Source organism: Xenopus laevis, chromosome 4S (genome assembly GCF_017654675.1).
Source record: "Xenopus laevis strain J_2021 chromosome 4S, Xenopus_laevis_v10.1, whole genome shotgun sequence".
NCBI classification, from domain to species: Eukaryota; Metazoa; Chordata; class Amphibia; order Anura; family Pipidae; genus Xenopus; species Xenopus laevis.
Window position 1 is genome coordinate 30,015,658 of NC_054378.1, and position 16,230 is coordinate 30,031,887.

Genomic DNA, 16,230 nt, shown 5'->3' on the forward strand with positions numbered 1-16,230 from the left:
TGGAGTGTGCCGACATTTTACGTGCCATGTCAATCGGTCGTTCAGACGATAGGACAGGTTAGAAAATTTCTGTCGGCTACCAATAATATCTATGCATGTATTGCATATATCTGATGATATCACTGGGAGACCAGCTGTCAACAGCTTTTGTCGGACATAACTTTCGTACGATTGCTGTCAGGGGCAGAACGTCGTCTGATCTGTTCTTTTACTACTTTATTTGATCTGAGTGGTTAGTGGCAGGTCGGGAGATCGCACCGAAAGATCGTTCATCCGATATGAAGGTAGTTCTGCACATCTATGGGCAGCTTTGTGCTAATTTTTTAGGGTAGACTTTGCACTGTGCTATGTCTGGCACAATTGCTTAGTGTATGGTTCAATTCATGTACTATAAACAGGCAAATAAATTTGCTTTTTAAATGACAAGCTCTACATTGAACAATCACATGGAGGTTTTACTTTTAATGGGACAAATTAAAAATGCCAGTGTATATTACCATATATCTTATTTTTAATTTCTATTACCTTTTAAATACCGTTTATACAGGTAATTATCTTATCTGCAAATATGAGTTCACCAGGCACAGGCAGGGTCAAAGTACTGGAAGGATGTGCACTGTATCCTTATCCCTGGATCCATTTGAGCCCTCAAACTCTAATAGTATTTTTTCCAACCCTGAGCATAAACAGGTTGATGAGAATTAGTAAAACAGCTATAAAGGGGAAACAGACACAATGTTTACAGTTACCTCTAGTGTATTAATAAATAACTAAGATTTCCATGATATTTCCAATTTCTTCGAATGCAGAATAGACAAAAGTAATCCGTGCCAATGAGTGTCTCTCATAAGGCAGAAAATGGCATAGATTTTTTAATTTAGTGCTACATTGGATTTTATAAGTTTTTAACTATTCTTCTCAACTAACCCTACTCCTCTTTAATGTTTAAGGGATCCTGTCATCGGAAAACATGTTTTTTTCAAAACGCATCAGTTAATAGTGCTACTCCAGCAGAATTTTGCACCATTTCTCAAAAGAGCAAACAGATTTTTTTATATTCAATTTTGAAATCTGACATGGGGCTAGACATTTTGTCAATTTCCCAGCTGCCCCTGGTCATGTGACTTGTGCCTGCACTTTAGGAGAGAAATGCTTTCTCGCAGGTTGCTGTTTTTGTGATGTGTCTCAGTGGGACATGGGTTTTTACTATTGATTGCTGTTCTTAGATCTACCAGGCAGCTGTTATCTTGTGTTAGGGAGCTGTTATCTGGTTACCTTCCCATTGCTCTTTTGTTTGGCTGCTGGGGGGGAAAGGGGAGGGGGGTGATATCACTCCAACTTGCAGTACAGCAGTAAAGAGTGATTGAAGTTTATCAGAGCACAAGTCACATGACTTGGGGCAGCTGGGAAATTGACAATATGTCTAGCCCCATGTCAGATTTCAAAATTGAATATAAAAAAATCTGTTTGCTCTTTTGAGAAATGGATTACCGTGCAGAATTTTGCTGGAGCAGCACTATTAACTGATTCATTTTGGAAAAAAATTTTTTTTCCCATGACAGTATCCCTTTATTTTTTTACTGTTGACACCATTTTGGCATTGAAAGAAAAACAATTGACAAGGCATAGTCTTTTAAAAGAACAAAAATCATAGGTTCTGGCCTTTTTTGAGTCCATACTGTAGAATTAACATGTCAACATTATCTAACATAGATTTCCCAATATTTACAAAGATACTAAAAGTTAGTCCAACATTCCTCCAGGAAATGCCCATTTGTATATTTTCTAATTAAGTTTCCATCTCCAGCCTCATAAGTCTTTATATTTTTTGCTTTGTAAGTGTGAAGAATTAAACAATACATGGTAGCCACAGCAAGCTCACTGAGCTAATTTCTTCATATCAGCTTTCAGACATGCCAAGTTTCTAAGTAACTAGGCCAGTGTTCATTCACATCGTAGCTAGCTGACTGAGAACCATTCGAAACTGTTGGGTGCTACTATTTAGATCTTTGACTCTATAAACCATATCCTTGGCAGCTGCAGGAGATGGGTATTGAAGTGCAGCTATCTTGGTGGTGAGAACGATCTCCTTGAGCTTGTCACATAACAGGTTACTGTGCTGAGTGACTTTGTTTCGTATGTCCTGAGCTTTGGCTTGGCGTGACAAGATGTCCCCAATAAAGACCAGCTTGTGTGCACTTAGGATGACAAACTTGCTGTGAGCCACAAAAATTTTGGGAGGCTGGTTGCTGCTGATGGAACTGTAAAAGGCATCGATGGCATTGGTGAGGGTAGTCACATTGGCTTCACATTGCTCCTGGTAGAAAAGAAGTAACCGTCGATCTGAATTGCTGAGTGCACTCTGCACCTGGGTGTAGTGTTGAGGAGGTGTCCAGTTTGAAAGGTCACTCTCAATGGGTCGTGCAACCTCTTCTTGTAGACGTTCAAACTGCTTGAGCTACATGAAGAAAAGAAACAAAATACAATTTTATCAAATTTGACAGGAACATGCATCGCTGAACAGCAACATACTCAATGGAGCCATGAACACCAGGCAAAAGGAGATCAAAGACAACATTTAAAATGCATGTGCACATGAATGGTCTGGTGAAAAATGTATTTCCTGGACACTCCATGTCATACTTACTGGGATAGCCCCGCCCCAGTGCTCCCATCAGAAGGACCCTCCCCAAAGCTTTAAAAGCCCAACCCCACCCCCTAGTCCGGTGTCTTTTTTTCCTTCTGCTTCAGTTTTTTTTTTTTGCTCCTGTTAGAAGCAAGTTTTCTTTTTAACCTTGGGGAAGCAGTAGGGCTGCTGTTAGCGTCCTAGGGACTCGGGTTGGTCCTGGTGATCTTTTACCCCTAAGCACATTACCTCAGGTGGAATCTTCAGTGTTTAAACATCTGGATCAGGTAGGCACAGTTTTTACTGTGGCTAATATCATTGCTTTCCTTGATCCATGTGCCCTCCAGCCTGATTACATCCAGGTCTGTGGCAAGTGCTATGTCCCCCCATCCGTATGCCTACCTGGGCATGTCTAAAAAGCGTCCAGCGGCATTGGGGTATATGGCTCATACACCCTTTATGATTTTTACGGATGGGAGAGGGAGGTGGCAGTTAGGTACGTTATTCTGATGACAAATATTTAGTTAGCGGCCTGAACCTTATGGCCTCCTTCTCTTTTTTCCCCCACATGGGGGTATTATTTTTTTTCTTCTGGAGGAATTTAGGTGTCAGAGCCAGCTGCCTCCCTCAAAAGACTTTCCCAAGGTTGAGGTAATTGGCAGCTTCCAGGGTTAAATAAAAGAAAACCCTGAGGTCTTAAATCTACTGGCAGTTAAAGCTAAATTTAAGCTGAGAATGCCACCTTGTTCCAGAGTCTCCTAACTCTTAAAAAAGTATGAGCCTTGTTGGCCATTGGAAGAACTGTGCAGCTGCAAGGCTGATATATACGTTCTATGAGCAATGATAATGCAATGCAGTGAGAATGCAAAACTGTTTCTACGTGCTGAGAGCAGCTGAGAGCAGTTCTATGCAATGATGATCTGCAGGGTCTGAAAGCAGCATTAAGGCAAGACTTGTCTATATGTGATGGGAATGTTGCAAATACAATGTTAGCCTTCTTATTTGAGCGCTGAGAATACTATGTTGATCTGCAGGTTCGGTTAACAGCAGCTGCAGGTAATTGGGTAATTACTCTGGAGGTCAGTGTTCAGGTTCAGTTAATGAACAGGTAGATCCCCTCCCAGCCCCTCCCTTAGCAGCTCAGATTGATTATCTGAAACATCAGGTAAGGTTCTGTGTTACGACTCTTTCCTTTATAGTATAGGTTTGTGAACTAAATTAACATGTACTTCTTCTACTCTGCTTCTGATTTAGCTAGCTTAGAAGCTTAGACATTACTGTATGGAAGGAAGTAAACTGTTTAGCCAGTATATATATGTGTTTATATATGTGTGTATATGCGTGTGTATATGTGTGAGCATGTGGATACTGGCTAGCTGGGATGGGCAGCCAGAGAAAGGGGCCTCTTTACTCTTGAGCCGAGTGCTCTGTCTGCATTATGTAGGAATTCCTAGTCCTGGCACTACTGAATATTGCAACCAAACTGACTGTTTGTTTCAGTGATTCTAGAGCTGGCTTTAATAACCAAATACAAATGCATATGTTATCCATTTATGGGCCTGTCGCTGCATAAGGCAGTAACCAAACTGTCTGTATATGTGGAAACAAAATGTGTATGTTATACATTTATGGGCCTATCACTGCATAAGGCAGTAACCAAACTGACTGTATATGTGGAAACATTTCAGTGATTCTAGAGCTGGCTTGAATAATCAAATACAAAGGCATATGTTCTACATTTATGGGTCTATTACTGCATTTTCTAGTAATCAAACTGACTGTATATGTGGAAACATTTCAGTGATTTTAGAACTGACTTTAATAACCAAATACAAATGCATATGTTATACATTTATGGGCCGGTCACTGCATAAGGCAGTAACCAAACTGACTGTATACGTGGAAACATTTCAGTGATTATAGAGCTGGCTTGAATAACCAAATATAAATGCATATATTATACATTTCTGTGTCTGTCGCTGCATAAGGCAGTAACCAAACTGACTGTATATGTGAAACATTTCAGTGATTCTAGAGCTAGCTTGAATAACCAAATACAAATGCATATGTTATACATTTCTGGGCCTGTTGCTGCATTATGTGGTAACCAAACTGACTGTATATGTGGAAACTTTTTAGTGGTTCCAGAGCTGGTTTTAATAACCAAATATGAATGTACATGTTAGACATTTTTGGTATAGGCACTTTTTAATATTACACCAAACTGAATGTAGATGGGGTAACATCAGTGGTTCGGAGCTGGCTATAATAACCACATACTAATGCACATGTCATACATTAATTGGGCCAGCCACTGGTCACTACTATAACCTTACTGTATGTATATGCTTAAACATTTCAGTGGCTTTGGTGCTTACTAAGGTTATAACTAAAGTAAATGAACATGCTATACATCTCTCTGGTTTGGACACCAATCAATAGAACAACCAAACTGAAGGTAAATGTTAAACTGATGAGTAATGGGTGTGGTAAGGTTCTAGGCATTTCCGGAGGGTGCCTATATAACCTTCAGGTTTGTATGTAAGCATGGTAACACAAGTTAAGGCTCCAGTATCCCTGGGTCATGTCTGTTTCAAGTAACTTTGATTTAGGTTATAAGCATGGATTACTCTTGCAAATAAGCCAATAGGGTAACGTATGCTTGCTGATAACAGCAGCCAAGACTGACTTAAAGGCGCTAGCCAAGTCAGATATAGGTATTATGAACTTAATTAAGTACGTCAGCTGTGTTGCAGATAAGTATTATACCCTTATTTACAGCAGTCCATAATGGCTTAGGGGACTGTGTCCCGGTAAGTATTCCACAATCGGTATATGGGTTACAGATACAGTAAAGGTGGTAACTGATGTAGACATGTATCTTGTCTAAATGGATTGGCTAAGGCCAATTCTGATTCATATAAATGCTATGTAATATATAGGATTATGCACAGTTACAAAGATGGTGTGAGAGTAGTGGCCAATTCTGGTTTAAAGGTATACGACTATATTGCATATGGGTGTTATGCAATAGTCAAACAGCAGGTAGGTATTATACAATGGCTGTATTATAACATGAACTTGTAGACCACAACTTTTGAAGTCAACGTGGTCCATATATTTGCTTACATTCAACTATAGGCTGTTGGAATAGTTATCAGTCTTAAGGATCTCACTAATTAGAATCTATGTTCTACGACTGGACTTATTCCTGCTGATTAAGAAAATAAGATAAATACGTATCCTGCTTCTGCGATAGGATTGGCCTGGGGCTAAATGGACGTAGACATGTATACAGTCATATATACATTTAACAAGGATTCTAATATCGCCACAGCTGGATATCAGGCAAGATAGATGTTCTGTATATTCCAATGATAAATCAAGGTCTATTTATAAAACTGGTATGATATTCATCAGGATCTCTTTCTTGGTTACAGGAGTGCAACTTATCTGGTCTCAGTCTGGAAGACAGTGGGTGCATCAGTCAGTGCAAATGTTTGGTTAAATCACATACTGTATACTGTATTCACTACTGCCACAGGGTTTTAGAGCTTTGCAATGAGGTATTTTATAGTACAGACCTATTTAGTTTGTCTCCAATACAATAGGGGTCAGCTCTTGGACTATATATTCATGGGACATATTATATTAATGGGTACCATATAAAGCTGGCTGTAAAATTAGGTATTCTCCATCAATTCAGTTATAGCTAAAAGTTTTGATCCACAGGTTCATTATAACAGGCTATTCTGTAATGTTAATCCATATGGTGGACAGGAAGCATGCAATCTTGGCATGCTGGGTTTTCTAAAGGTCTGTTACTCTGGGTTTAGCCTTTTACACCACCATAGACTGGCCTGGCTAGTTGAGGTAAGTATCATAGGGCTTAACATCAAGCTATAAAAAGGGTCTTATACACTATCCTTTTAGACCAAGGCTGCAGTATCGGCCTTAGGCAAGGTCCTGGTTATTGCATCTCTTGCCAACAGGCTTGGACATGCATGTATGGTTAGTAGGGGAGTTCCATTGCAGAATAATAGGTAAATAATTATATCTCCATACCTAGATTAATTTTAATCTTGAACACTTAAGGATGGTACTGTCCATGTCCGGGGATTTGAGAATAACCAATCTCTAGCAGTATTGTTGGTTGTAATACTTCCTTGAGTCATTCAAATTTCTTCCTATATGGTAAACTCATGGGAGCAGGCCATACAGATTGCTTATAAGCCCAATCTATGGTGTACAATAACTCCAGCTATGTACAGGTCACATCTGTGAAGGCTCGAGGACTGTATCATAGCAAGGTTATGCATATCTGCAGGCATTTCTTTTACCTGGTCTACTCCAGGGCACGCTGATCTTAATACTATCCAGTCTTGTTTGGTGTTGGATCATGAGCTAAAGATAAAAACAATTTCAATCTGTACAGACTGCAGAATGCTTCTAGATACCTCACAGGGCAGGTAAGGTATTCCCACATTGGCAGCACTCCTTCTCCATAAGTCATTCTACGGACCTCTCATTGAGAGGTGTATTGGTTATGGTCTGGAATAAATACAGGTTCCTTAGTATTAAAGAGACTGGGAACTACACTAGGTGATGCCATGTACCGGTAGTGTCATACAGAGCGGGGTCATGTAGAAGACTAGTGATGGTATTTTTCCTTCCCCCTACTAAATCCTCTTTTGCAGGTACCATGCTTTTGAGCCATTTCCAAGAGTCCTCTTGTGGATGTTATGCGGTTGGAATAAACATGCTGGTATGTAGTAGGAGTAAGACTATGTAGAAGTGTTACTCTGGGTTCCTATCCGCTTCTATTTAATAAGAGATAGTTCTCTCTTTTTAAATGTAATTGTCATGCTGGTTTCACACTCGGTATCATTACTTTGGTGTGGGTTCCTTTAAGGAGTACTATTTCCTTTTATTCTCTTCCAGTCCATTTCCTCTGAAAATAGAGTTCACAGATTTCCACAAGGTGATTTTGGTCCACCTTTGGGGGTTTCATTCTTCTGAGTTTTATCTGGTATAGATTATACTCGGCCACTTCCTTATGTGTAACAAATTCCCTCCCATTGGGATATTAGCTTGCTAAGTCCCGGTAAGTATGACATGGAGTGTCCAGGAAAAGGGAAGATTGTATCATACTTACCGTGATCTTCCTTTCCTGGACACTCCATGTCAGGTTTCCCATCCCTTTTTCGGTAGTTTCTAGAAGCTTATTACGAGACACCGGACTAGGGGGTGGGGTTGGGCTTTTAAAGCTTTGGGGAGGGTCCTTCTGATGGGAGCACTGGGGCGGGGCTATCCCAGTAAGTATGACATGGAGTGTCCAGGAAAGGAAGATCACGGTAAGTATGATACAATCTTCCCTTTTACTTGTACTTGATCCAATAAGATATAATTTATCCTTACTGAAAGCAACACCAGCCTATTGGGTGTGTGTCATTTTTACCTGATTTTCTTGTAGACTTAAGGTATGAGGATTGTGAAAAGATCCATTATCCGGAAAACCCCAGGTCCCGAGCATTCTGGATAACAGATCCCATACCTATACAAGCATTCCAGTGCAAACCATCCAACTGTAGGTGGCACAGTCAAATTCTCAGTGCATTAGCACTGGAGCAGTTTATGTATTTGCAGTAAAATTATATTCATAAATGATATTGCCCTGAAGTGTAGTTTGATTTTCAAGTTAACATATTTTCATACCTCCCAACATTTTGAAAGTAAAAAGAGGGACAGAAAATGTTTCCGCACGTAGCGCAGCAATTTTTTTGACCTCACCCTTTCTGTGGCCACACCCCCTAATTACCATGTTTGTTTTACAAAATTTGGCAGGTTATGAAAGTTTGAAAATATTTCTCCTTATCTAAACTGTGTTTTTGTGTCTCAAAATTGTTACAAAGTATCTTATTTGTACCTGTTAGCTGTTCTGGGCTCTCTGCTAAAAGCCAATTAAGTGAGAAACTTTGTTTCTTTTTCTAGCTGTTCAGTGCAGAGAAAAGAGGGACTTTCCAGTACAAATGAGGGACTGCGTGTTGAGCAGTCAAAAGAGGGACTGTCCCTCCGAAAAAGGGACAGTTGGGAGGTATGTATTTTCACAAGGTTCAAAACAGCAGTGTCTTGGGGTCAAGGGAAGCTTTCAAAAATGCTCTGCTCCAGTTGTCACATAAAAATGGAAATCAGATTTACATCATGGCTCAGTGTAACTCTATTGCTCAATTCAACTCAGTACCTTGCCCCTCCCCTTCCTGTTGAATTCTTCTGCATGCAAAATAGCTTTTTTTCAAGATGTATTGATGTAGGAAAAATGCCTACATTTACTGCTGTGTTTCCAATACAATATGTAAATGTATTGGGGAGAATATGTTAATAAAAGCCGTGTGGGTCTTTCAGAAAGGCAGACAGATGTACATGGAAAAATTTACCTGTTGTTGTTCTAGGTGACCTTTTCCTTGCTTTATAATATTTCCCTTTTCTAGTAATTCCTTCTGTGTCTTTTCAAATTCCTCCTTTCCCTAAAAGGAACATATTATTGAATTATATTTAACATAATAGAAAAACTGAGCCAAGCAAGCGCTTCTATTTTGGAAGCAGTTCTATAAAATAGAATGAGAGTCGGAATACACAGGAAACTGTATCATTCCCTCCATCATGATGATTAACACAACTTTTTATTCTTAGGTAGTTAGAGAGTTGACTATTTATTTCACAAAATCTTCATAATAATAATAATCTTTTTACTTTACAGTACCAGTGATGTTGGCCATAACTGGTGAAAAATATCACTCATCACTATTCGGAAAAGTATCAGCCTGGGACACCAGGGGCCCACCAAAAAACCTTTGACCAGGGGCCTACTCTCAGTACTATTATTCTTCCTCTCCTCACTCAACCTCTATTCTCCTTGTCTCTTTTCTTTACATACAGGTATGGGATCCGCTATCTCGAAACTTATTCCAGAAAGCTCTGAAATACGGAATTGCAGTCCCCCATAGACTCTATTTTATCTAAATAATCCAAATTTCCTTTTTTTCTGTAATAATAAAACAGTACCTTGTACTTGATCCCAACTAAGATATAATTAATCCTTATTGGAAGCAAAACCAGCCTAATGGGTTTATTTAATGTTTACATGATTTTCTAATAGACTCAAGGTATGAAGATCCAAATTACAGAAAGATCCATTATCCAGAAAACCCCAGGTCCTGAGCATTCTGGATACCAATCCCATACCTGTACTACAATCTATTATTCCATTTATTTAGCGTCTTTATTCTCATAGAAATAAGGAATGGCCATGAAATAGGCCAAATGTTTAGCAGCAGGAGGGCCCACTGACACCGGGGCCCACCGGTGTCCCAGTGGGCCAGTCTGACACTGATTAGGAACCACTGGTACCTTTTTTTCTTTAATCACAGCATCTATGTTGTAGTTTTTGGCAGTTGACTTGGTTACAGATACAAGTATGGGATCCCTTATCCAAAAAAGTGATATCCAGAAAGCTCAGAATTACAGAAAGGCCGTCTCCCATAGACAGCATTTTATCCAAAAAATGCAAATTTTAAAAATGATTTCCTTTTTCTCTGTAATAATAAAACAGTACCTTGTAGTTGATACAAACTAAGATATAATTAATCCTTTTTGGAAGCAAAATCAGACTTTTGGGTTTATTTAATAAGTACATGATTTTCTAGTAGACTTAAGATATGAAGATCCAAATTACAGAACAATCAGTTATCTGGAAACCCTCAGGTCCCGAGCATTCTTTATAACAGGTCCCTTACCTGTAATTACATGTACCATAAGGACGTGTTTTTTAGCATTTGCCCCCTTTCATGCTCTTTGAGTTTATCTTATTTAATGTTCTATGCTCACTAGATGGCACTGGTGTGACTTGAAATATGTTATTTGGTGTTTTGCATTAAGCAGAAGGCACTAGTATTATTATGCTTTATTTATATGGCACTAACATTCTGCAGCACTTTCTATATCATTTCCATCAGTCCCTGTCCCAGGCAAGCAGAGATTACAATCTAGTTTCCTGTCATATTCACTCACACTTTGCTCAATTCTATCAGCAGTCATTTAACCTAAACCAAGCTGGTCATACACAATGCCAGCACTGTCACTTCATAAAATAAACTGTACATTTGGAAACAAAATAAATGAGAATGACACCTAGAATACTACTGATCCTATCCCCCAAGAGAGAGGTTTTGACTAAAGGCACATTTAACAGTAATAAAAATAGACGTTTGACTTGTACCTATATTGTTGATGGTTCAAAACAACAGGCAGAGAATATAAGATACAGCAATACATAAAACAACAAGAGAATAAATGAGACAAAATGTAAATGTACATTGCATTATAGAGGTCATTTTGGTACACAACCACAAGTGCATGTGCTGTAAAATGAATGCAACAAATAGCACATATTGACGCAATTCTTCAAGGCACCAAACACGCTCCAGCACATCCACATGGTTGTCAATATGTCCATCCTGATTTATTGATGATTGGTGCACAACTGTGTCTATTGACACTGGGGAACCCTGGAGCTACCACCACCCTGGAGTTGGAGTTAGTTCCAGAGTCCCCACAGCAGGTTGCATCAATAGCATACCTCTCATCTGTCCCATTTTCAGCGGGACAGTTCCTCTTTTGACAGCTCAACCCGCAGTGCCGCATTTGTACTGAAAAGTCACCACTTTCTCTGCACTGAACAGCCAGAAAAAGATACAAAGCCCAGAACAGCCACCAGGTGCAGCTAAGAAACTTTTGTAATAATTTTAAGATAAGTAAATAAGTAATTGTAACAATTTAGATAAGGTGGTCCCTTGGGAAAAGTTAGACTCACAGCTTAAAGGGCAATTCACCTTCATTAACAAAACTGTAACAACTGGAAAAAAAAACCCACAGAAATATGTTGAAACTTTCATAACCAAATTAGGGGGTGGGGCCACAATAACAGGCGTGGTCAAAAAACTTTTTTTTGTCTCTCTTTTTATCTCCAAAATGTTGGGAGGTATGGAATAGACACATCAAATATGTCGCAACAGCCAATTTGAGCATATACTCCAAAATGATAGATGCAACTTATTTATCCCTTAAATATCCTAATATCCTAATGGTTTTAATTAACTAGCAGAAGAAAGCACATTTATTATGTGTATGAACATTACCCATTTGCAGGCACATATTTCAGCATCCTTCTTTTAATACTTGTAACTGATTCTGACTTCCAATTTTTTCCACTCCAATCACTTGATTAAGTACATTAATTAAATATTCTGCCAAGTTATACATAATGGGGGGCTAGTGTAATAGGGTATATCTTATTTTCTCCATTTTTATATGCAATAGCTTTGTTACCATGGAGACTGGATGTACTGAACTGACTTACCGTATTTACTCAATTACTTATTACATAGTAACATAGTAACATAGTAGCATGGTAAGTTTGGTTGAAAAAAGACACACGTCCATCAAGTTCAACCTTTTAACTCTATTTTAATCTGCCTAACTGCTAGTTGAGCCAGAGGAAGGCAAAAAACATTATTACTCAAATATATATATATATATATATATATATATATATATATATATATATATATATAATATTATAAATTATAATATATTAATATTTCAATATACACTATGAGGTTGATTTTGCACTGATCTTATTAGACCGCTTTTAATCAATTTGGGTTTTTGGATTTTTTTTTGCTAGGAGTTGTCAGAAAAACTTTTTTTGGAGGTATGTTTTTTAGCGCATCATTCAGTACATCTTTCATTCATAATTATTATAGTTGCATCTTTTAATAAATGTAAAGGGGTTGTTGATTTAACTTTTATTATGATGTAAAGAGTAATATTCTGAGACAATTTGCAATTGGTTTTCTTTTTTTTATTACTTGTGGTTTTTGAGTTATTTAGCTTTTTATTCAGTGGCTCTCCAGCTTTCAATTGCTAGGGTCCAACTTACCCCAGCAACCATACATTGTTTTGAATAAGAGTCTGTGATATGAATAGGAGAGGCCAGTATAGAAAAGACAAATAATACAAAGTAGCAATATCAGTGCTTGAATTGGGTTAGAAAAAGTGAAGGGATGGCAAAATTTTTGTTAAGGCCACGCCCACAATTAGTGGCCACACCCCTTTTATTAAGCCTCGCCCACCAACAGTTTTTTGCTATTTCTATAAATAGATAGAAAGAGATGATAGACAATAGATAGATAATAGACAGCTATAGATAGAAAGAAAGATGATAGATATATAGATAATAGACAAATAGAATCTATCATCTATCTATTTATCTGTCTATTATCTATCATCTCTTTCTCTCTATCTATTTATCTGTCTATAATCTATCTATCATCTATCATCTCTTTCTCTCTATTTACCTGTCTATTATCCATCTATCATCTATCTATCTATCTATCTAGTATCTATCTGTGTATCTATCTAGTATCTCTAGCTATCTATTTATCTATCTAGTATCTTTATCTATCATCTATCTCTTTCTATCTATAGATAGATATCTAGTATACTAGATATCTATAGATAGAAAGAGATATATGATAGATAAAGATACTAGATAGATAAATAGATAGATATAGATACTAGATAGATAGATACTAGATAGATAAATAGATATATGATAGATGGATAATAGACAGGTAAATAGATAGAAAGAGATGATAGATAGATAAAGGGGCTTGAGGGTTTAAAATCATTGTAACTAGACAGATAAGCATTGGCACTATAACAGTATTAGTAAAGTTCACGGAGAGGACCAGTTGTGTTTGGCAGACCCCGCTGTAGCACTGGGAGAAGCCGCTCCGAGATGCCCCAACCTCCAAATCTCATAATTTTCCCACTCACAGTTCCCTGTAACCTGACAACTGTGCAAGTGCCAGGCTCACCCAGTGCCACTCCCTCAACTACTAAATCGTATCCCCGCGCATAAATGACACATTAGCAAAATAAAAGGGAAGATCCCTTTGGAAAGGGTTTCAGTGTGCTAGTTATAGAGGCAGACTTTCACTTTACACCTAAATAAAAGAAAATCTGTATGGTGTGATACTTTCAATAGAAATTGGTTATTTGTGGAAAGTAATTTACTCACAAGGGAGACAAGTTATTGTGCCTATATAATCATGGATGGTTCACTGCAGTCTCTTCAACACGATCCCTTGCAGTTCTACTATCTAACGGAGCCCTGCAATTGTTATGCCATTGCAGGCAGCTAAGCAGATTCATGGAAGCAATGGCATGGTGGGATTTGTATAGCAGCCAGGAGCAGTGCACTGCGGTACAAGCTGTATCAGTGAGAGAACCAAGGAGGGGGCACCATTGCACTCGAGAGAGAAATGATTTAAGGGAACTGCCCCCACAGACGGCCTTTGCAGGAGAGCGGATCGGCAGGAAGCTGAGCTCAGCACAACACACGTGCAACTGCCCTACGGCTGTGTGGAACGCCGCAGGCATGTGAATTGCGTGGAGCTTCTACTGCTATCACCTTGTCAGTGTATTCCCCTCCCTGCCAGACCCCCATTGCAGCATTGCATTCATTGATGGTTCGCTGCAGTCTCTTCAACACAATCCCTGTTCCACTATCTATAAATAAAACGGAGCCCTGCAATTGTCCCTACTTACAAGACCAAGGATTTGGCGATCTCATCTATTAGGAAATAGTGTTAGCGGTTCACCGGTTCTGCGGCTCTTAGTCCTCACTGTGCACATGGCCGATCTCAACAGGGCTTGAGGTGCAGTTGGCGGTCTTCGTGGATCTCATCTATTAGGAAATAGTGTTAGCGGTTCTCCGGTTCTGCGGCTCTTAGTCCTCACTGTGCACATGGCCGATCTCAACAGGGCTTGAGGTGCAGTTGGCGGTCTTCGTGAACCACGCTAATAGTTGTTACAAATTTGTAAGCATGCTCCACGAAGACCGCCAACTGCACCTCAAGCCCTGTTGAGATCGGCCATGTGCACAGTGAGGACTAAGAGCTGCAGAACCGGAGAACCGCTAACACTATTACCTAATAGATGAGATCGCCAAATCCTTGGTCTTGTAAGTAGGGACAATTGCAGGGCTCGGTTTTATTTATAGATAGTGGAAGTGGAACAGGGATGGTGTTGAAGAGACTGCAGTAAACCATCCTTGATTATACACAGTACACACAATAACTTGCCTCCCTTGTGAGTAAACTACTTTCCGCAAATAAATGTTTTGTGCAATTTTCTGAAAGGGAGGTGAAAAATGAAAATAGAAGGAGGGTGTGTCTGCTCCGCGATGAAACAAGTAGTAGCAAGGGCAGCAAAATATAACTTACAGTTATCTTTTCTTCGGCACGCCAGGCCTGCCCAGGTCCAGCCCTCACACTCCATCTGCTGCACACGACTGCCTTCCTACGCACTAACTGAGGCGCTATTTGTTAATATTTAAGACCGCCCAGCCAATAGGCTGTTGTTTCAGTTGGCACTCTCTAACTAATTGGACAGAGCATGTGTCACTCATTAAAAAGAGCGCAAAAAAAAAGGTTCCGGTATTATTAATCTTACCATCCCGCCCACCGGGATGGAAACTAGCAATATAAAAAAAGTAACGGGATTCCATCCCGCCGCATCCCGCCCCAATTCAAGCACTGGCATGAATAATAAATGTGTAGCCTTACAGAGCATTTGTTTTTAGATGGGGTCAGTGACCCCCGTTTGAAAGCTGGAAAGAGTCAGAAGCAAATGAATAAAAAAAAACACACAAAATAGATAATGAAGATCAATTGAAAAGTGTTGGTCATTCTATACAATACTAAAAGTTATCTTGAAGGTGGACCACCCCTTTAATGGCATTCGTGTTCTTAGAGAAAATGAGTTTAGTTGTGGTTTCACTTAATAAAGTTACACGTAATGAATCTTGAATTAGCTTGTAAGAAATATAGGAAAACCACAAATTTTTCGAGAGTCATGCAACAAAACACAGTTCATTCTCGCAATTCTACACAAATTTCCCCCTTCCTGCTCTCTGAACTACGTCTTCTCCTTTTCTGCACCCCTAGGATTTTTACTTTTAATACAACTGATTTTCTTTTTCTACTTTTGTTGTTTATTTGTATTATTTTGTTGTTTATTGTATTCTTTACAAGTAGTATTCCTTTTATATTCTACTTTTGTCTGTCTGGTCGCTGCGTCAGCAGTGCTAAGCAACCAATAAGCAGATTTTGAGACTAGATTGTTCAATTGGTATCACTGTATTTATAACCAGGCAGATTTACAATAAAGACCAATCACAAATTGGCTCAGAACATCACTAGCTTCAGCATGCTAACATGACTTAACTACACTAACATGACTTAACTACATTTAAGTAAAGAGAAATGCAATAGAGATAACCATTTTACAAAACACAGGTATGGGACTCGTTATCCAGAGATTCATTATCCAGAAATCACCGAATTACGGTAAAGCCATCTCCCATAGACTCCACTTTATCTAAATAATCCACATTTTAAAAATGATTTCCTTTTTCTCTGTAGTAATAAAAAAGTACATTGTACTTGATCCAAAGTTAGTTATAATTAATCCTTATTGAA

General features: G+C 38.8%; 1 protein-coding gene across 3 annotated transcripts in view; it reads right to left on the reverse strand.

The window, feature by feature from the left end:
* Positions 1-1,571: 1,571 nt before the first annotated feature.
* The window catches only part of bcar1.S (BCAR1, Cas family scaffold protein S homeolog), a 113,728-nt gene continuing 99,069 nt past the window's right edge, over positions 1,572-16,230 (reverse strand). For 2 of the 3 annotated variants that reach the window (XM_018260437.2, XM_018260435.2), the window contains 2 exons: positions 9,061-9,150; positions 1,572-2,458 (listed from right to left, as the gene is read on the reverse strand). In XM_018260437.2, the coding sequence (XP_018115926.1) occupies positions 1,949-2,458; positions 9,061-9,150 (600 nt within the window). In that variant the 3' untranslated portion in view covers positions 1,572-1,948. The remainder of the gene's footprint in view (positions 2,459-9,060; positions 9,151-16,230) is intronic. The other variant, XM_018260436.2, reaches the window with a different exon arrangement.